Source organism: Triturus cristatus, chromosome 3_1 (genome assembly GCF_964204655.1).
Source record: "Triturus cristatus chromosome 3_1, aTriCri1.1, whole genome shotgun sequence".
In the NCBI taxonomy this organism is placed as follows: domain Eukaryota; kingdom Metazoa; phylum Chordata; class Amphibia; order Caudata; family Salamandridae; genus Triturus; species Triturus cristatus.
This window is the reverse complement of record NC_140583.1, coordinates 649,557,633-649,579,094: the sequence shown is the minus strand read 5'-3', so window position 1 is coordinate 649,579,094 and position 21,462 is coordinate 649,557,633. Positions and strand designations below refer to the sequence as shown.

The 21,462-nt window shown below is 45.4% G+C and overlaps 1 protein-coding gene across 7 annotated transcripts in view; it reads left to right on the top strand.

The window, feature by feature from the left end:
* Window positions 1-21,462, top strand: part of TLE3 (TLE family member 3, transcriptional corepressor) — an 86,400-nt gene that overhangs the window by 53,546 nt on the left and 11,392 nt on the right. For 2 of the 7 annotated variants that reach the window (XM_085644666.1, XM_085644664.1), the window contains exons 7-16: window positions 1-156; window positions 657-715; window positions 6,092-6,211; window positions 6,952-7,002; window positions 10,151-10,303; window positions 14,792-14,833; window positions 17,114-17,246; window positions 17,399-17,562; window positions 18,297-18,373; window positions 20,898-21,147. The exon at window positions 1-156 is cut by the window's left edge. In XM_085644666.1, coding sequence (XP_085500792.1) covers window positions 1-156; window positions 657-715; window positions 6,092-6,211; window positions 6,952-7,002; window positions 10,151-10,303; window positions 14,792-14,833; window positions 17,114-17,246; window positions 17,399-17,562; window positions 18,297-18,373; window positions 20,898-21,147 — 1,205 coding nt within the window. The remainder of the gene's footprint in view (window positions 157-656; window positions 716-6,091; window positions 6,212-6,951; window positions 7,003-10,150; window positions 10,304-14,791; window positions 14,834-17,113; window positions 17,247-17,398; window positions 17,563-18,296; window positions 18,374-20,897; window positions 21,148-21,462) is intronic. The other 5 variants (XM_085644670.1, XM_085644669.1, XM_085644667.1 and 2 more) reach the window with 4 other exon arrangements.

The window sequence follows — 21,462 nt, the reverse complement described above, 5'->3', positions numbered from 1 at the left end:
CCCATGGCCACCCGGTGCAGCTTCCACCGCACCCCTCCGGTCTCCAGCCCCCACTCACAGGTAGCAGTGCAGGGCTGCTGGCTTTGGGGGCCCTCGGGAGCCAGGCCCACCTGGCAGTGAAGGATGAGAAGAATCACCACAGCCTGGACCAGAGAGGTAAGCGAGCACAGATCACACTGCATGTGGAGCGGGTGGGATCTGGGAGTGGCTGTCTGCTGCAGTAGGTCGAATCACTGGTTGCATAGTTCGAGGTGAAGCACATTGGTAATTTGATTGAGTATTTCAGGGGTACTGAAATGCTTGCAAGGTTTTCCCATAACTTCATACCACTTTCACAATCGCCAGACTATCTGCTAAGCTTATTCACCTGCTGCTCAAACTGTCTGTGATTTGGGAAAACAAGCCTACTGAAAATTGGCAATAAAAGAGGAAGTCTTGTTGCTTCTTGGAACACCCAGCTTGGGGGATGGGCACGGTGATATGGCGTATGCTACCTCCAGGAGAGGGCTACAAACCCTGTCTCCAGCGGATTGGCACAGGAACTCCCACTAGAGGAGAGCAGCCCTGGGAACTGGCATCTGAGCCTCTAGTTTCTTGCCTTTTGGTTTGCTGTTGAGTGTTTATCTCACTTGCTTCCTCTCTTCTTTCCCTCACTGTGGATGGAACGCTGGTGCGGATGTGGCCCTTCTTCTGTAAAGAGCGGGAGTCCATTTTGGTGAGTTCTTCTCTCGTCTGTGTCTTTGTTTTTTGTAGTAGGAAGTCCCTGTAGTACTTTGCTGCTTTTGCACAGAGGTGTCCATTTGACTCTTGTGGCTGCTCCTATTCCTTTTCCCATTGTATCCTATTAAAATACAGTATTAGTCGCTCACAAGCCTTCAGTTTCTTGAAGTACATCCCTAAATACGGCGTAGCTGCTGGAAGGTTTTGATTGTATTCAAGGCGCGGGGAAGCAGACAGTGATTCACAGATATATGAATTATGAAAATAAAAAAGTTCTGTCTGGAAATGAGTATTCGTAAATTCACTGTGTGTTCCACTGCTTAATTTGCTGATGGCCCCTATGTGCTTGGAAGCCTGAGTGTAGACCAGAGCGTGCCACGTACTTGTGAACCGTGTGTGGGGCTCTTGCAGTAGGGTGCCATAGTGGCTGCTGGGAGGTAAGAGGGCTGTGAAAGGTGTAGACGGGCGGTGAGGTGGGGACCATTGAATATAGTCCAGTTTTGAGACGGTTGAAGTTGGGAGGCTGTCACCTTTTGGAAGTGGACTCCTATATAAGAGGGTTGGAAGACAAGCTGGGCAGAGTGTGCCGCCATGAGGAGCAGGGAATTGCAAAGACCGGGCCGTGTTGATTTGGGGCCTGTAGAGGACATGGGACATGATTACAAAGGGCTGAACTATCGATGGTGAGCTCATTGGCATGCAGGGCAAGACTAGATCTTCACCTGTACCCAGGTATTCGCTACTTTTTCAAATCAAATGTTTTAACTGACTACCGAGTTTAGTAGTTTTGTGAAAAAAAACCACTATAACAGATAGATTCCTGATATGCTTACTTTTAAAAAAATATATAAAATGGTAATTATTCAGACAAGCAAAATATTGTTATTACCAGCCCGTCTTTTTTAAATTGTTTTATTAAAACTGAAAGGGAGTTGAAAAAGTGTCACTGGCAGAAGAGGGTCCGATAGATCGCCGGCGTGCTGTATAAAAGAAACCCTTCCAGCATCTGTGAACTGCTCTGTAAATAGGGTATGCTTTGCAATCGAGCTTACGTGAGCTACCTACCGTTTCCAATACTCGGTCAACTTCTATTTCTTCTATGGGTTACCCCTCACTTTCCAGTTTGCATGGGTGACCTTCTGCCGCACCGTGGCGCCCGAGGCCAGTCTTGTCTGCATTAGATGCTTGTTGATATTTCTAATTTGATTTCTCTGTTGGAGATGAGCAGATTTTGCTTCCTGGCTTATTCCTTTTCTGGTCTGACCTCCGATCTTTGTATATTTTGTAAAAATGGTTGCATCTTATCAGATAGAATTGTTTGTTTCCTTTATTTTAATGCAAGATAAGTGTGTGTGCTTTACTGGCCGGGTGGCCGGCGTTACTTATGAGCCCTTGCAGCTGATCATTCTTCAGGTGCAAAGGTGCTGCTTATGTCGCCATAGATGAGGGGAGTCTGCAGATGGCCGAAAGCCTGAGGTTCTGAGCATAATAATAATTCCTATTTCTAGAGCGCAAACATAGCACCCCCTTAAGGGTTTCAAGGCGCTGGGGGCCATCGGGGAGATTAAGTGAGCTATCGCCCAGAGTCGCATTGTGCTGAGCTGCTGCCGGGGATCAAACCGTGCACCACGTGCTCCAGAGTCAGCCGCTGTGGCCGCTGCGCCACACTTCTCCCGTGGGTTGGGTCATAAGAATCAGATTGAAGTTTTGACAGGCAGACCATAAAAAGGCAAAACTGAAGTGGTCTGGTAAAGGATGGGACCTCAAAAGTGATGGTAGGGTAAAGAGCGGCCATGCCACAAGATGGTAGGGCGAGGAGAGTCCTGACTGATGAAAGGGTGGAGGTGAGAGAGGACCATGTGTGAGGGAGATGTCCCTGAGGTGGCTGTGCCGTGCTGATTCTGTGAAAAGATGGTGCCTGGGGTTGGACTATGGAAAACACCGTCAAGCCGTAGCGAAGTCTTGAGCAGATCCGGCCAGACGCAAGTTCTTGTGGCCTTTGGTAAAGTCGAGTTTTTAGAGGACTGAGAGAGAACGGGTCCCTTGGAACCACTGAGCCAAAGCTGTCCATTGATGGAGTTGGTCACACTGGGCCAGAGACGTCTGGAATGGAGCATAAAAGTACAGGTCTGGAAAGGTCCTTGGTGGGATAGGAATGAAACTGGATGTGGCATCGGGCAAGCCTGCAGGTTATAGAGAAGTTGCAAACACTATACACGGAAATCAGCATTCAGACCTGTAGGAATAAGGAGGCCTTGGGTGGGTACTGCAGAGTTGGGAAGTGGGGGTGAGGACATACCCTGCAAGTCTTTGAGGGGGTGGTTTGGGAACATAAGCACACGTGCAGAGATGGAAGCACCATATTATCAACCTGATGTGCGGTGCTGGCTGGAGCTTGCAGGTTTGTGTATTAAAGGGATTAGGCACCATCTGCATGCTGTAAAGGGATGTGTCGGCACTGTGTGCGTTTGAGGGGAGTTGGAGGCAGGTTGTGGCAGGTCTGCAAGCACCATACGGGCTATTTGCGTGTCGCAAACATGCAGTCAAATGCATTTGTGCAAGTATAGGCTATGGGGTTTAAAGGCACGTACAGGTGAACAAATCACCTGTTTGTACTGTAGCCGTAGTGCTGGCGCCTCTGATGTGTTTGTATCACCTATGCTATTTCCAGTGCTTCTAGTCTGTTTTTATACCTTCCTGGGATGAGATTGCTGTATTTTAGGAGTAATTATTGTCACCACCGGGGTTCTCAATATAGAACTTTTTAACCCCTTCAAGGTGGGTTTTGTACCCGGTAAAAGTATCCCCACCCTATCATCCCAGGCCACAAGTGCACAATTTACCTGAATCCCTGGAATATAGGACTACTCATAGGAGAGGATCCCGAGTCTGCATTGGGTGTCCAAACTTCCTTTCTCTGCACTGTGTCTGGTGAGACATTCCACTGCGGGCTCGTGCCGCGTTAGACGGATGCAATCACAGGAGCTGTGGCTCGCAGGCTGCTTTGCTTGATGGAGGGTGTTTCCTGAGATGCCGTCTTTAATATTTTGCCGGGAACAGTGTAGTGCAGCCCAGTTTGTTCTTTGATGCCTGGAATGCTGAGTCTACCTTATCAGACCCACACACAGTGCCGCTTGTAGGCACGCTCCCATGGAGTGATGTTGGTGTAGAGGACACCCTCATTTTCTTCTGTAGGCCCAGCGTGACCAGGTTTCCCAGTCTTCTAAAGGGACCTGGGGACCAGGTTTAAAACCTGGCCTTAGCACTTGGCTCAACATAGTGTGATTCTGGGCAAATTACTTACAATCCCTGTGCCTAAATGTAATGTGTGAAATGTATTTCTGTGATCGTCACTTGAAGTACACAATCTGTTTGATCATCTCCCAAACTCCAATGTAATGTACAGCGGTCTGTTGCTTCCAAGCTATGTTTGTGCTAAATAAATACCAATACATACATACTAAGAGAAAGACCTGCTGTGATGGATTCCTAAGCTTTATTGTGAATTGTCTAGTGTGGCCTACTTACTTTCTAGCAGATTAATCCTGAGCTAGTGTGACTGACTTGAAAATAATGGAAAGATATTTTATTTGCAAAGATCCTTTGATATTTGTGCTTTGTGAGAAGCATTAATGAGGGCAGCTGTTGAAACCAGTTTTCCAGCTCCAAAACATGAACACCCTTTTTTTGAGTGTAGTCAATTGAACATCTAACTTCAAGTCTCCCAGGTTTTGTGCGTGGCTGCTGTACAGGTTTGACGGTCCCTGATATGTGCTCCCACCTAATTTCCGGGGTGTGGCAGCATGCTCCTCCCGTGGATGTGACTAGATTTTCACCACATTTTAAGGTCCTACCAACCAATCCACTAACCTGACCGTAGGTGAAAGCCTCTCTAGGACAACACCTAAGTCATAGTGGACCTGGAGCCCGCTCGTTGCTTACTATTGGATGACTTTGTCATTCCTTTTCTTGCTTGCTTATTCAATAGCTTGCTTTGCTCTTCTTCTCCCTCCACTGATGCGCAGCCTCGTTAGCATCCTTTTCATTGGCTGACTTACTTGTATGCTTCCACTGCTCACTTTTAGGGAATCACATTTTTTTTCCGATCAGCATTCCATGAGAGCGCATGTGTTTTTTCTATTCCCTCCCGCCTGTACTTCTCCCTCCGTCTCCGCCAGATATCTGCCCCCTGCACTTTGTGTTGCTTGCTCTTTCTCTCTCATTCTTGTCTTCCATATAACCACCTCCATGCTTTGTGCTCTCTCCTTCATGTGCTGCTTTTCCTCTACTTTACTCTCTCTCCCCACCTGGCTTTATATTTATTTTTATTTTGCTCCTTCTGCCCATTCCTCGGCTTTCCCTTGCGCTCCTTTGAAAATGTATTGTTTTTTTGTTTTGTTTTTTAAATAACATTTCTTGGCGTGCTAAGCAGGTCCCAGTTGTTGCTGGTCACTCTGCTTGCAAAAATGCAATTTAGTTCAATTAAAAATGTTAAAATAATATTATTTACTGTTTAAGTGGCATCCATCATCTTGGATCAGTAAATCAAATGAGGCCTGCGTCACTCAGCAGTTGTGGGCATGCATGGGGACACATGTGTACATCACGCATGCATGTCTACAGAATGACGTGGATGCTAGTAGTATCACGAAGCATACACGCTATGCGTATATCGCCTCCTTGCACTTTATTTCTGTTTTTGCCCGATGCTGCAGAGCATCTCTAAAAAGCATTGGGAAATCCAATAGCTATCAAAGGCGAGGATTATTGGTTTTGGCAAACCCCTGAATGTGACCTGTGCCTTCAACGCTGCTATGTTGCCAGGATGACAACCCACCCATCTTTGTGGCTTAGATGCTCTTGTGCTAATGCCGCCCATGTTGACTTGTGGAAAAGATGCATTTTTTGTTTAGATCGAACTACTACATCTGTATAACAGCTGTAATGGTTACCCTTTTTATTGGCACATCATTTATTGTCCTTTGAAGGATGAAGGATCTAGTTGGCCGAACCATGGATTCAACTCACGACCTGTAGTTCACTTTATATGTTGACTTCAAATGCTTAACTCATGGAGTCATTTTGTAGGCTTTTAATAATTCCTTGTCCATATCTTGGGCATTTCTTTTGTGAGCCCCATGGCTTTGTTCACCATGCGGCCAAGTTGCCCGTACCCTTCCCCACCTCACCTATCTTCTGCCTCTTGTATGAATTGAGATATACTACTCCAATCAGTGGTGCATATTGGGGTGTCTCCCTCCCTCTCCATGTGGTCAGGCTATATCTTCTTCCTGGCTCTTGTAATCAAGAGGGAAGGCATCAATGTAGTGTTTGTATTTCATCATGTGACTCTGTTTCTTTAATTTTTAAGAATAAATCCGTGTCCCCATCCGACAGCCTGAGAGCAAGTGAGAAACACCGAAGCTCGGTAGACTACAGTCTGGAAACCAAGAAACGGAAGGCAGACGATAAAGACAACCTCAGCCGATATGTAAGAGCGTCTGAAGAACTTGCTGTATCTGCCCCCTGTCAGTCTTCCCTTTTGGGTGGGCTGGTTGGTTTAAGAGGGAATCTGTAGGTGGCTTCTCGTATGAATGTTAATTGAGAATCCCTTGCCAGTGACTGAGTATAGGAAATGTTATTCAGGCTCTTTGCCTTGGGAGGGTCACTTATGCCAGCTCTGTGAGAATGCCTCTTTATTAACGTGAAAAGTTTCGGCTGACCTTTTTTGCAGAGGGGGCGGTAATCTCTGGCTGTCTCCTTAAGGCAAAATAATTCCCTGATCAGTCCCTTTGTGGTTGGGGCGGGGGGAGGATGGGGGGGGGGGGAATAGATTCTTTATCTGTGGTAGCTCTTTGTTGGTGTAAATCTAGCCACCCGCGTGGGGTGGGAGCTCCGTTTAGGATTGGGCATGTGGGAGAATTTTGATGAACACCCCTTGGTTTTGAGAATCTTAAGACTGTCACTTAGTGGAGAGAAGAGAATTATCTGGGTAGACCCCCAGAAGGTAGGTTACAGAGATCTCTTCCTAAAAACCCTCTTATAATTTTCTCCACCTCTGAATCTTTTTCCCTTTGGCCACTTGTGTGTCTCTGTCCTTCCCTTGACTGTTTCCAACCCAATCTCTCTGCTGTGTGCAATGAGAAGGGGCGGTGGGGATGGTCCTGTTTCATGTATTTATTTATTAGAGTATTGCAATATCTTCTGATTATGTTTGCTTCTCTCTGTTAGGACAGTGATGGAGAGAAGAGTGACGATCTGGTGGTGGATGTGTCCAATGAGGTAGGCTCAGGCTTGGTTACATGACGCATTCAGATAATCAGCGGGTTCTCTGATCCTATTCTTTCCCCTGTCTATTGTACCAGTGCAGTCCTTCCCTGGTCTCCATCTTTCCTTTGAGCCTCGTGTACCTTTCATGTCTGACCTGGAGAGCCTATGTTATTTGTCGGTTTCCATTGATCCAAAGTAGGTGTCTGTTTTGTGGGAGTTGAACAATGCTGATTTTAATCTGTCTTTGAGGGGGCTGGTATTGTTGTAGTTACTGTTAATTAACATTTTTGTAGTGCAAAGTGTTCTATTAGTATGGCATAGCAGCACCTTTTGGTAGTCCAGTGGCTGTTAGCTGTAACTTGTTTTGAAGGGATTGGCATTAGGCGATCTTATTTTCGTTCGGAAGTGTTTGTGTTTTTCCATGTACGAGTGTGTTTTGTCTGTCTTGAATTATTCTGAAGCAGGTGCTTATTTTGTAAATGTTAATTGATGCTAATTCCATCTGACTTGGCATGTGCATTTTTTTTGGTGAGGTTGTGCATGGACAACAGTTATTTTTTAGGCAGTTGCAAGAAGCTGACCACAGATGAGTTGTTTTGCAAGAGGATTCTGGTTTGTCCCCCTTGTATGGGCAACGGTTTCATCGCCAGCTTGTAGGGGTTCCCATTTCGTACTCCATCTAGGACTGACCTCGTTCTTGTTGCCTTGACTGAGTGGCACGGATTTTGATCTAGGTGACTACTGGTTATTTGTGCACCTTTTGGAGGGGATGGGCCTTGTTTTTACGATATGTTGGGTACTGGCTCTGAGGGGAAATTAACACTGCTGGATTTGGTTACGTTGAGTTTGCCTGTGTTGAGGGGGAAAGTTTTCTGAGAACTGGTACAGAAAGTTTGAGGGAGGTTGCAGGTGGGTAATTTGAAGTTGGGGGATGCTAGTTTTGAAAATGTGTATAGTTTCTTGGTGTGTTGTGTGCTGTTTTGAAGGATTTTCAAACTTGTTTTTGGGTAGCCGTCTGGTAATTATGGTAAATGCTGGGCGCAGGGGAGTTGGAGATGCTGTTTTTGGAGTAGCTTGAGAGTTCATTTTGATGTCCATGGGGTGATGATTTTGGAGGACGGCACTCTCTGATGATGGGTGTTCTTGGTCGTTTGATGTGTGGTATTTTCATAAGTGATCTTGTTGGGAAGGAGGGATAAGCGGGGCATAAAGGAGTTGCCAGATATTTTGAGGCCCACACTGGTGTTGGAGGTGATTCTGTTTAAAGGTTAGTGACGCTGTGTTAAGAACAATGGTCGGGAAGTTTTAGGATTTGCAGATGATGGTTCAGGGAAGGAATTTATGGGATGTTCAAGTCTTTCCCTTCCATGGGCGGTGGGCAAGGTTGGGAATGCCAATTGCGGGGTACGTTGTGATAACTTGTTCTAGAAATATGCACTGCAGTTCTTGGTCTGTTTGATGGAAAACACAGATTTGTATTCAACTTGGCCAGGGTGCCGTTGATAGTATCCCATAGTAATTTGTGTAAGTTTGTGAATTTTACATTAAAGTGCTAAGCATTGGCCAGATTAATAATTAAAAAAAAAACAGTGATGACAGGCCTTGTCATTTTATAGGTGTGCGTACATGTCACTATGCGTTTGTGCGCCTATTAAAGGACCCTTGTGCCAATTTTGTATTTGCCAATCCAAGAGTGATGTGTGTGTGTGTGTGTGTGTGTGTGTGTGTGTGTGTGTGTGTGTGTGTGTGTGTGTGTGTGTGTATAATATACCAATGACACTGTAATACTGCTTGCTGCTTCTCAAGAAGTTACAATATACTCTCTTTGTATAACACGTCTTAGCTCAACACTTTGCAGCCGTGGATGTAGCATCATTCTAGGCTTAGGCTCACAACTCATAGCGCTTTATCAAAGTACAAAGGCATTAGACCCTCCAAGGAGTTTTAAGAACGCTTCTGCAATCTTAAAGACGCTGCCTGGCTTGGTAGCTCTGGAGTCCGACTGTTTGGAAGCTACAGGCAGGCTCCTCGCCTGCAACGCAGAAGTGGGGCTTCCACATACATGCTGTGTCTGGTTCTTCAGAGAGGACTCTTAGCTGGCCCAGAGAGTATAGCACAACTCCTGCCATGTTAGCCCTGGATGGCACTGAAAAATGACGGTCACTCCAGAACAAAATACCAAGCAATATCCGTTTTACAGGTGTCCTTTTTGCTGCTCTAAAGGTAAAATTCAGGCAGGCAGCTTATTCATTGACTGGCCTTCTCTTTGGATGCCTAGTCATGGACCTGGTTAAGTTATGGACAATTTTTCACTCGTGCTTTGCAGAGGCGTATCATTGAGTTTACTCAGAGCGAGTCATCTCAATTTATGCTCAAAGGCTGCCAAGATCAAACGGATTAATCCGGTTTGCTGTGCAGTTTTAATCCAAAAAAGGATGGGCGCATCCGGTGAAGCAAAGGCATATATGAGTAGCAGAATTACACAGTATTCCGTTGGCTTCATAAGGCCTTTTCTATGTTAGGAAGGGTTTTGTTGAAGTGAGCTATGATTCTGCTAAATATGAGCGTTGCTTGCATAAAGAGGCATAGCTCTTGACTGGAAATATGCCAATCTGGGACTTTCTAGAAGTAGCATACAAGGGCAAGACTGGGAAGTCCCCAATGCTAGTAGGCTTTTGTGTTTTACAGCTGAGGGAGAGACAGTGTTTGAATAGGGAGTTATCTCCATCCACTGGGCACCTGCTAAATACATACACCATACATCACACACAAAAGCACCAAAGAAACCAAGTATTGCACTGGAGAACACATACTCTGGTTATTTAGTAGCAAATGACTTCTATATGTTTGTCAGTACATTTCAAAACACTCAAGAATTGGTACGGAGGCTGCTGATTTTACATTGATTGGTGATGGGCCTAGGCTTCTCAGATGGTTTTTTGGAGGCCCAGAGATGTTTCTACAGAAGTGATGGTTTGATTTTGTTTCTGTACCCTGGTTTGTATGGATGAGTGATTGGTTTCGATTGATTGCCCTTGTTAGCATTCTTTACCTTACAGGAAATTATCCAAGCTTGCAAACTCTGGTTTTGTGAGGGGTTAGTGATCATCTAAGCTCTTGATCAGTTTAGGAGACTCAGTATTTTTCTTCATCTTCTCAGGATCCTGCCACACCTCGCCTCAGCCCTCCACACTCTCCTCCTGAGAACGGTCTGGATAAACTGCGAGGACTGAAGGATGCACCCCCAAGCAGCCCTGCATCGGTGGCCTCCTCTAGCAGCACTCCCTCCTCCAAAACCAAGGACCTTTCCCATGTAGGTGAAGCCCTCTTTCCTCTGGTGCCTTGTTTCTAAGGGGCACGGGTGGTGCATGTTGCATGGTCTTCTCTCTTGCTGTGTTCAGAGTGCAGGGTGCGCCTGTCTCTAGGCTCTTCTAAGCACTGACTGGGGTATGTTCAGCTCCCACGAGGGTAGGTGTTCCATAAACTGCAAGCGTCTTGCTCTTGCCAGGCAACAGTGGAGACCCTGGTGACCTCCTGTGTAGATTCTGATGGGCCCTCTTGTTTTCCATCTGTTGCCTCAGTACAGATCCCTACTGCAGCTGGAATCTGATTGCGCCGCAGTTGCTGGTTTCACAATCACAAAAGATTGGAGAACGGTCTAAACTAATATTTTTGTTAAGATTATTTCAGCACAAGGTGGAGCAAAATTGCCTATGCAGAGAGGGAAGGCAACACTGTTTTTGTCTGCGTTAGCTCTGCTCTTGAGTGGAAACCGTTCTTCAAGCTGAGCACCTTGTGAATGGGGCAACTCTGAAACATTGAGTTGCTAGACACACCGAATACAACTTCGAAAATGTGTTGCCTCGTGATATAGTGACATTTTCCACAAGTATGCCCTTTTTTAGGCTTGGTTAATATACAGGCCATCAATCCGTACTACTGTTATAGTATATCAAAGAAGCAGTGAGGCATTTGACTGTGGAGTGAGCAAAGTGTAGACAAGGTGGATCTGTTAAAAAAAAAACAAAATAAAATCTGGTTGATCGGAGGTTTAGGCAGGAGGTTTGTTGCACGGTATGTGACTTCAACATCTTTAAGCGTTCCTGGAAGAGCAGGGCACCCATTGTCTTCCACTGTGTTGATGGAGCACTCGGTGCGGTCACCCAGCTTCCTGGCACACGCTAAAAGGAAATTAGTCTGTAATGACCATCACTTCTGGCCAAAAAAAGGTTCCAGTTGCTCTGTCTTGGGATCTAAAGAGGAGAGTTCAAATAACTCTGCACTCCCAGGAAAATGTATTGTCCCCTTCGCCCCTCACACTTGGCCACTGGAGAGCAAGCCACCCTGTTGTTCGCCATCTCAGAAATTCAAAATGTAAGAGTCTTTTGGGGTCTTTAAAAGGCTAATGTAATTGGTAGCTCTGAAGCAAAGATGTGTTAACCTATCCTCATTGTCTGGAATGAGCTGGAGATAGAGAAGGGATGGGAACGAAAGCTACTAAATATACAGTTGCAGCCCAAATTAAAGTATCATTTAATGGCTCAGCCCAAAGTGACTTGCCATACTTAAGCTGGTACGTGTCCTGATTGTGCCACCCCCATCCAAACACTCCTGCCAACCCATGGGACATTTGGTAGGAGGTTCACGCTAAAGAGACGTTTTACCAGAAGCCTGCTCATGAAGTAATTTAACAGTGATGGGTGACATCAACCAGCGAGGTAATGTATATCACGACCAGGAGATAAGATCATAGAAACAGCAAGACATTTCCAGTGGTTGATCTGAATACACATTGTGTGGAAGAACATTGATAGTACATGCCTTCTATGTGGGTGTTGCTGTACAAGTGATACACCGGTGAGCAGTTTGTTTTCCAGTTTCATTGTTTGCATTCAAGTCCTCTTTAAACAACAGAAGAGAGATACCATGCCATAGAACAGGCCCTTGGAGTTCAAGGGCCCCGCTTGTGGAGCAGGCACAGGGTGGGGCCCGAACGGTACAGAGATTGAATTTGAAATCGAGGATGTGTGCGAGAGGTAGCGGATAAGGAGCTCGGAGAGGCAGAGACGTTATCAAGTAGTGTTTAAAAGACAAAAGTTCGCTAAGTATATTGGGCACTGTATGTGACCGAGGGCCTCCCACTTGATCGTCTCTGGAGAGCTAGGTGTACGAGTGGAGGTTAGGCCTGCAGGTGAAACTAATGAGAGTGTCGAGTAAAGAAAAGGACGGTGACTAATAAACTCTCACAAAAATCCAAAATACTAATTGCTCTTGGTCATTGAGTATTGATTTTACGTGTGGAACAGGATGTAATGTGACTAAATCTGTTTAGTAGTTGGGATGTAGCGGCCTCCTGGAGGAATTGAACTGTTTGCTGAAGTTCTCACAAATGCCAAGGGATTCATGGCCAAGGGATTCATGGCCAAGGGATTCATGGCCAAGGGATTCATGGCCAAGGGATTCATGGCCAAGGGATTCATGGCCAAGGGATTCATGGTATTTTCAGAAAAATAAGGCAGAGACAAAGCATAATTGGAGTGGGGTAGGGTACGTAGGTAACCTCGGTCTTCGAAGAGTTACGCCTCGGGGATTAGAGAGTAAACATTTGTGAAGGTGATATAATGGGGAGGAGTAGATCATACCTCTCAGGAGCCTGGAGTAAAAATGGAATACAGGTGGCCCAAAGAGGTCCCAGTGGAATACCAAGGGAGGGGGAGGCTAGTGGCGAGAGGGAGGGCGCACCAACCAATCGAGAGGGCTCCGTTGGGATAGGTAGGAAGAGGTTTGTGCAGAAATTGTACCTGCAGAGACGTGAGAGTAGTGAGCATGCTTTGGTTGTCGGTAGTGCTAAAAACTAAAAGGTACAATAGACCAAAGATGCTCGTTATGTTGACGTATGTATGTCCGTGAAATAAAGTTTGTGAAAGCCAGATTGTAGTCATTCTATTTGCAAATGCTGAAGAAACTGGCATATTTAGGAAATTAGTTATAGTAGTTTTGTGGAGGAGGCTGAGCAGTACTCCCAAATTTCCCAGGCCCATGCATTACTGGCTGCTCCAGTTTTTTTTTCTTTTTTTTTTTTTTGCTTTTTGCAACTTGTCTATCATTATAAAGTCAAACCTAAACGTCCCAGAATCTCGACTTGAATCTCTACTAGAGTAGCTAGTTATGCATGCACCTGGGAAGTTCAGCACCTAGAGCTGACACACAGGGCAGCAGCTGACCAGAGAGAAGAGGCCGGCCATGTTTTTTTTTTATTTTTTAAAGTTAATTCAATTTTTAAATTGAAGTCGAAATAATGTAAACGTAAAGGTCACAGACTTAAGTGGGGTTACTAGGTGAAATTTGAGGAGATGCAGATTAGATTGATTGAGACGATGGGGTGTGGTTTGATGATTTACGGTCCTCATTTTTCAAGTAGAGAGCATGAAGGATTGGTAGAGCAGAGTAATGATGTCGCTTCTGGTGGAAATGTAGGGGTAAAGGCATAGAGTGTGAAGGATACATTCAGAGAGGGATGGGCAAATATATGCATACATGGGCAGTAAGCAGCATTATACGAGTGTTTCTCCTCTTGTTGCTGCAAAGGATAATATTGTACAAAGCCACCAGCCAAAACGTTCAATTTAGTGGTTGTAATGTGAGAAGGAAGGAAAGACTTGTTGGTGCAGGGCATGGATTGTGGTTGGTGTTCGCGGGGAGATATGTTAACGTGACAGATATGGATGATTGTGAGGCAGCAGTACTAGACCCCACACACACCCCCACTGAATCGCTATTGGAAGCTGGGGACCCCAGCCAAAGCAATTTCTATGATTTTACCTTTTGAAGACGTCACAAAAATACATGAACAAGTGTAGATAGAACAAATCTACCCATTTTGAAATCTATTTAATTCACAAACAAGTATACAAAAAAACATAATTTAAGAGGAAATTTAGAGTGTTTTGAAATTTCATCTATTTCAAATAGATGAAGTCATATGGTAACCTCGAACCTATCACTTTGTCTTTTTAGCTCCTAATGTATGCTCTTTGTTCCCCATACCAGTGCTTCAATTGAGACAACAAATTATCCAAACTAGGTTCTGTTTACTCTACCAATCAAACTAAACATTATAACCCAATTGTAGCCGCCATTTAATTTTTTTAAATTTTACTTAAGTACATATACTTATACATATACTATTTCATTTTGTAAGCAGTCATGGACCCACTGAGTGGTGTGCAGAGCACACATCAGGAAACACTGCTCAAGGGTGGGTATGAAGACTATAAGATGTGCCTGAAGGTTTTCAGTAGTGCAAAATCATATCCATTTGTAAAGTTTAGTGCATCCCTTGGTGGTCAGGGGCATGAGTCCAGACTGGGACGAATGGAATAGAGAAAATAAGTTCTTGGGAGTTCCCACCTGGTAAGTGGTGCTAGAGTGAGGATTGACGCGTGCGCTACCAGAAAGAAGTTGATACATTTTCTTAAGAGTACCCTTGTTTGGAGAACGAGGCACAAGATAACTACAGTGTTACGTTTGGAGTGGGTAATGCTTGTGATCGGAATGTGTCAGTGGAGTGATACCCATGTATGGGGCAGGTTGGTGGGAGGAGAGGAATTTATGTAAAGACCTGTACCACCCCCACACGGAATAGCCTGTGGTGTGTCAGTAAATAAAGTGTGATCAATGTGTTGAGCGTTTGGCATAGTTGTAACTTGGTGATCGCTTTAGGTCTCTGAGATCGCAATGACATGGGAGCAGGTGAGAGCAAGTTCAAATAGTTGTTTTAAATGTTTTTTATTCCTTGTAGATGGACCGGACGTTTCATAGGCCACAGGAGGCTGTCTCAGAGGTGGGTTTGTTTATGCAGCAGATGGTCTGTTCTGTATTGAAGCATGGAGGAAGGTGTGATGGAGGGAATTTCTTCTGATATTTGAGAGTGAGTGGTAGTGTAGTGTGTGATACTTGTGTGCATGGTTGCGAGGTTATGAGACTCAAGATTAGCTGATGTGGGGAGAGTCACTGAGGTGGAAAGTGATTGTAGTTGTAGAAGAGCGGGTGACATTGCAGCAGGGGATGCTATGTGAGCAAGTTACAGTGCGGTGTCTGATAGTGATATGACGTTGCTGGTGCTATAATCAGTCATATGATGGGGTGCACGGTAATTACAGTAGGTCAACACTGATGAAGGGGAATAGGGCATTACCGCATAGGTGCTCAGATAGATCATTGAAATGTACAGATGTGCTTTCCACCGATCTCTCAATGGAGGTAGGGGAGTGAAGCGTAGTGCACTTGCCTCATTGCATGGGGCGCAGTGGAGCAATAACCGAGAGTCCTTGTAGCTTTAGTGCATGAGTGAAGAGACTCTGCCCAGTGCTAGGGCTTGGCATGACCAAACGGTGCTACTCACCTATACCACAGACTTCAGTGTTAGAGCCATGTGGGCGGGGGCACACCATATGTTCTCTGTTCTGGTTCACTGTGGTGTAAATGGGTCACAAGGACTTAACGTTATTGGCTTGATGGGATCCCAAGCTGAGATAGCTGCTGTGGGCCTGGCCCAAGTGTCGCCGGTGGCTGCTGACTATTCACTTTGTTGAGTTATCTTTAAAGGAAGCAGTCGCCGTTTTCGTTATTGTTAGCTTCAGGAGACCATTTATCTGAATGTGTAGTGGGAGAGAAGTCCTTGATCATAGTTGAGTTTAGTTAGATTTTGTGTCCCAGAAGTCAGAAAATTGGGTCAGCAAGTAAAACATTTGCTACTGTGAAATGAAGTGATCTGTAGGTCACAAGTTCGGATTCTGGCAACGCTCACTGCCTGTCTCCCTACACTTCCATCAGAATCGACACCATTACCCTCCTCTACCAATAATTCCATTCTTCTGAGTTCTATAAATTGAGTCCCATTACATTTGGCAGTAGTAACCCCTGTATAGTGCATCTCCTGGAGATGACAAAAATGCGTTTTGAAGAGCTTTATAAAATGCCAAGGATGTATGTGGCGTAGCACCCGCTTAAATATATGTGGGTTTGTTGTGCTACCTGCACTTGCCTTTGCAGCTGATCCATGTTTGTGAGAGAACAGCTTGCTCTACTGGACCTCAACTTGACCTTTTCAAACCTTTCTGATGGCCCATGGTCCTTACAGCATTTGGGTGGGACCGAGAGATACTGCAATGAGATTTCTGGAATGGACATGATGCACAGTAGTTGGCGTGGTCACAGTCTGTTACAGAGAATTGAGACCCACAAGCACTGGGGACATGGTATTCAAATTAACTGTGCACTGTATTTCACACTGCATCTTAACAGGATGTCAGATCAGTTGACACTGAAGCGGCCTGTCCATTGGGGCTTAGGAGCCACACCCCCTCACCTTTCGCCCCTAAAGAACAGTGTCCGTCAGGAGCTACACATGCGCTGAATGTGCAGGCTCATCCTCACCTCAGTCCTCGAGGCCCTTCACCTCGGTGACGAGGAGTAGCGTCACTCATTGCCTCAGACCTGGGCGCTCCAGTTTTAAGCCCTTAAAAGCCCAGGGTCGAGTGTCAATCACTCAAGTCTCACCGACCCCAATCTCACTCTGTGACAAGGTTGGCACGCCTGCCTTCCCTCATTGGCTGACCATAGGTCTGAAGAACTGCTCTTGCCCCAAGTAAAGCAAAAGTAATTTTATAAGATGTAACTGTCGGTGGACTGACTATTCAGTGTGGCTAGGTTGGAACTGCTACTGCCTCCTTGGTACGTGTGCACAGGTGAGAGAAGCTTGTGCTGCTGCAGCAGCCCATGTTCTAGCCGGGCTGGAAGGGAAGCAAGCTTTCAATTCTGCTGCCTGTCGCACTTGCTCTGTGTGGTGGTGGATGCGTGTGCCCCTGCTCCTATTGTGTGCCTTGACTGTCTGTCTGAAGGACGTTTGTATTATTCTGTACTGTGCTTTATCTGCTCAGTGTACAAAGAAAGCTTCAATGGTTGTTGCCTGTGCTTGCTCTAAACATTTCTCTGCTCAATGAGTGAAATATATAATGCTGTTTTCTGTGACTTATGTAGACGTCGACCTTGAAATACCGTTGTTTTCCACTTTTTTCACCTCGTGCTTAACAGATCTACCCATCTCTCCTTTTTCCTCCAGAATGATAAGTCTTCCACCCCGGGGCTGAAGTCTAACACACCTACTCCAAGGAGTGATGTACCAACCCCTGGCACAAGTACTACACCAGGGCTGCGGGCCATTCCTGGGAAACCAGGCAGCATGGACCCCATAGGTACTGCACCAGGCCTGCTGCTTGACTGATGTTCGTCTGTGGTTAATGTGATAGAGAGGGCATTGTTGTGGAATTTGAGTAAATCTCACTTGAGTACATATGTCCCCTGTTTTTCTGATGTAACTTGGTCTCCTTCTACCCTCCCCTAACAGCATCTGCTCTGAGAACACCGCTGTCCATTGCTGGCTCCTACGGGGCACCTTTCGCCATCATGGGCCATCATGAAATGAATGGTGCTTTGGCAAGTCCTGGGGCGTATGCTGGTCTCCACAACATCCCACCTCAGATGGCTGCCGCGTACGGCCGGACGTCAATGGTAAGATTCAGAGTTGAAGTTTGTGGAAAAGAGAGCATTTAAAAAAGTCAGAGGTTTGATGTCTCAGAAAAACTTCCACACACTTTGGAGTTTCTATGTGATGGTGAAACAAAAGGGCTGCATGAACCATCAAACCAGAGTTGAATTGTGCTGAAGGAGAGGCATGGAGCTTAATGATCCAGTCTGTTCCATAGGCAGGTTTTTGTAGCTCCGATAACATGCCAGAAGAGATTCAGTACCCACCTGAGCTAGGGTCGCCATGTTCAGTGGGAGGGCCCCATACCTGTCAGCTAATATGTGGTATCATCCTAAATTGTGATGCAGGGAAATTAAAAATTACTAAAAGAAAAAACTGATGTTGGCTAATGTTGACTAGTCTTCTAGGTTTAAATTGAAGGCCACTAATGAAATCCTCATCACTGCCCTGCTAGCGCCATTGCTCTTTTAAATATTGATTGCTCTTAAAATACACTTCACATGAGTCCAACAGTGTATTTCAGCATGCTTTAGTTTCTTAAAATTAGTTCTTAGTGAATTAATTGCTCTGAAGGATTTAGGGTTCCCAGTGTTTTATGGTTTTGTGGGGCCTAGTATATAAGAAGTTGTTTAATCTCCCTATGCCAGCTGACCCTCCAACACATGCCCTCAACCCTGCCCTATTCTAATGGGAGGCGATCCACCCTTGTTGTTTCTGGATGCCCAGTGCACGTATGATTTTCTTCTGTTTTTCCTAGGTGGGGTTTGAGGCGCACCCATCCATGCGGGCACCTGGGCTGCCTGCCAACCTCACAACCATCCCAGGCGGAAAACCGTAAGCATCTTCACACTTTATTTGGTAAAAGGTTAACATCTGGTGCTGTGACACAATAATTCGCACAAGGGATTTACTCTAATGTACAATGCCTGCCTTTCCTGTTACTATAAGAGCCTGCTTGGAGCTGCTCAAGAGTTGTCTCTGGTCCAGAATAGCCTCTCCTGGGAGTCATCAGTATTCCTGGGCAATATTGCTTTGCTGTGTTGGAGTGCCGTCCTTCAGGCTGGAGCAACTCGGTCTGAACAGGGACATTCACAAGTGATGGACGCAGCCTGCCCAGAGTTGCGAGATTCTCTTGCACTGGTACACCTCAACCCCGCTCTCTCCCAGCCCTCTGAAACCTTGTTAGAGCATTTGATGCCTTCATTAGCAATATCCGATTACTAATTCCCATTCTACTTTTCTTCACTCCCACTACCCCCAGCTTGGGTGGTTGCTGCCTCCCTGCCTTCCTGAACTGTTGTTTGATTTTCATTGTACTCATCCTGATTCGTTGATTGGTTTCACCAGCACCACTGGATTGCAATGTATTGCTTCCACTACTTCTATCAGGGATTTGTAACACCTGCACACTAAGACTGTGCCCCATGGCATCTCCATTCACCAAGAGAACTAGGTCTTGGGTTTGAAATGCCCCTGAGCAGGCTCCACACTCAGCACCATGTCTGGAATTGTTGGTGGCACCTATACTTTCAGCTAATGTACCTCCCTGGGACCTACATTGATGTTACCCCACACACTGTTGAGCAAACACAGTCCTTCTCTTGCAGTTTATTTTCAGTGCCTCCTATGCCTAGGATTATATGCCTCCAGCTATTGCTGATTTCCCAACCCACCATCTTACTACCGCAGACCTCCACATAAGTTGATACACTCAAACCCCTTAACCCTAGGTCTCACCCCACACAACCTCATCACCTCTCTATGCCTTAGCATCCAGCAGACACTAACATGAGCTACTGTTTACAACAAAACATACGTACATAAGTGCTTTCGCCCCTAAAGAACAGTGTCCGTCCCCCCCCCCCTCTCCACATTTGATTGCAACTGCTGAAACATTGGACCAGAAAATCCTGCTAATCCAACTACTGCCCTCCACACTGAAAAGTTTTCCAACTAGAGTGGTGCTGTTGAAACCCTCTTTAACCTATCCCTCATATACTCGCTCTGCCCCTTGTCCACTATTTCTAAAGTACTGTGCCAAGAATAACTCCTTTTGACACCACGCAAACTATCTTTGAAGACTCTGCAGTGTTAATAAAGACCATGAGACAATCCTAGAATAGATTCCAGTCGCTAGATTCCACCTTTATGGCCATTGACCGCTTCAAAATTGACATGCAGAAAAGTCTTGAGACAACCTTTTGAACTAGCTTCTGTCTGACCAGACCCAGACCGGTCCACATGCACACACGGATGGATGCCCATGCATACACTGTGACCTCACTACTCTCGTGTAATAGGAAAATTACTTACTTAGCCTGCGATTGAGTTGTAACATTTGTGTGCCTGCTGTCAGATAAAGCACACTGTGTGAAAGGCAGGCCACTATGCAGAATCGCATCTGCTCACAATGAAAACGATGACCAGGTTTTCAGCTCTCATTTTGAACTATTTGGTCATAAGCTGATAAAAAAGACATACATATCAGTGTGCCTATTTTTTGTACTGCTCAGCTCATTGTTCAAACACATCTGGCTGTAAACATGCATTTTAAAATGGAGCTGCCTTTGAAAATGACTTATGTTGAGTTTTTGGAACTATGTGTAACAATCACTTGCAATGTGTTATATTAGTGTGTTTTCCTCCCAGGTTAAATGCCTTTTGTTATACAAATCAGAATATATTTTTCTAAAAGCGGAAATTGACCAATGGTTGACAAGTGTGGTAGGAAGAATGGTGGTCTGAACATGTATTATGAGGAATAAAACACCTTATCGTTGCTGATATGGATATTACTAGCCACCTTTGAGTTCTGTGACTTTTTATAAAGGCACTTGTTAGTGACTTCCAGTATCCTTATGGTATATGATGGGTGTTATACTATCCCATACTTATTAATGACTGTTGTATGTTCTGCAGTGTCAGACTCTGTATTGCATCTCTCAACCATCACATGCAAACCGCTTCTTTTGTAATGCCCACTCTGTCTCTAACTTGTTTCTTAGTTACTGTAGTCAAATAGTATACCACCATCCTGTTTGTAGTGCTGTAAACTCACTACACATTCAATAAATTCAGTGAGCTGACATGTGCAGGCTACCCAGGCACTCGGGCCAATGTAAACCCTGCTGAGGAAACTGGGAGAGACACCCATGGGCTGATCCATACTTCATGGGGATGATGGAGAATTGGCTATGGCTAGGAACAGCATCCCCTGGTCAAAGAGTCACTCAAAAACCAGGAAGTTTAAATGAACAGTGGAGAGGGTTCTTGTGTGAGATTCATGTGCTTCAGGGTGAATGAAATGTGCTTATTCTTTTGGATTGTGCTAACCACTTCACGACTCTCCCTTTTCCAGGGCCTACTCATTCCACGTCAGTGCTGATGGACAGATGCAGCCGGTGCCCTTCCCACACGATGCCTTGGCAGGCCCCAGCATCCCACGCCATGCCCGGCAAATCAATACACTGAGCCACGGGGAGGTCGTGTGTGCTGTCACAATCAGTAACCCCACACGACACGTATACACTGGCGGCAAAGGGTGTGTCAAAATCTGGGACATTAGCCAGCCTGGCAGTAAAACGCCAGTCTCGCAACTTGACTGCCTGGTAAGGGACATTATTCCTGATTCTTTTATATTTGTAACTTGCTGCTGTTATTCCAGATTAACTGGTTGGTTTTCTTTGCTGTAGCTGCACATCAGTCTGTCTTATTCCTTGTCCTCCTGCCATTATCTACCTCTATTGCTATGTTGTTGTTTTTCGTTTTGGGGACATGTGAGATGGGGAAATTGTAGCGAGAAAGTGAAAAGATCTTTTCTTCCATCTGTCTCCCTGCTTTCTTTATGCAGTTCAACTCTGCCAGACTCTTTTTTCCCCTCTGTGGCAGGAGCTGCCTGGGAATGCAATTGCCATTTTAGTGAT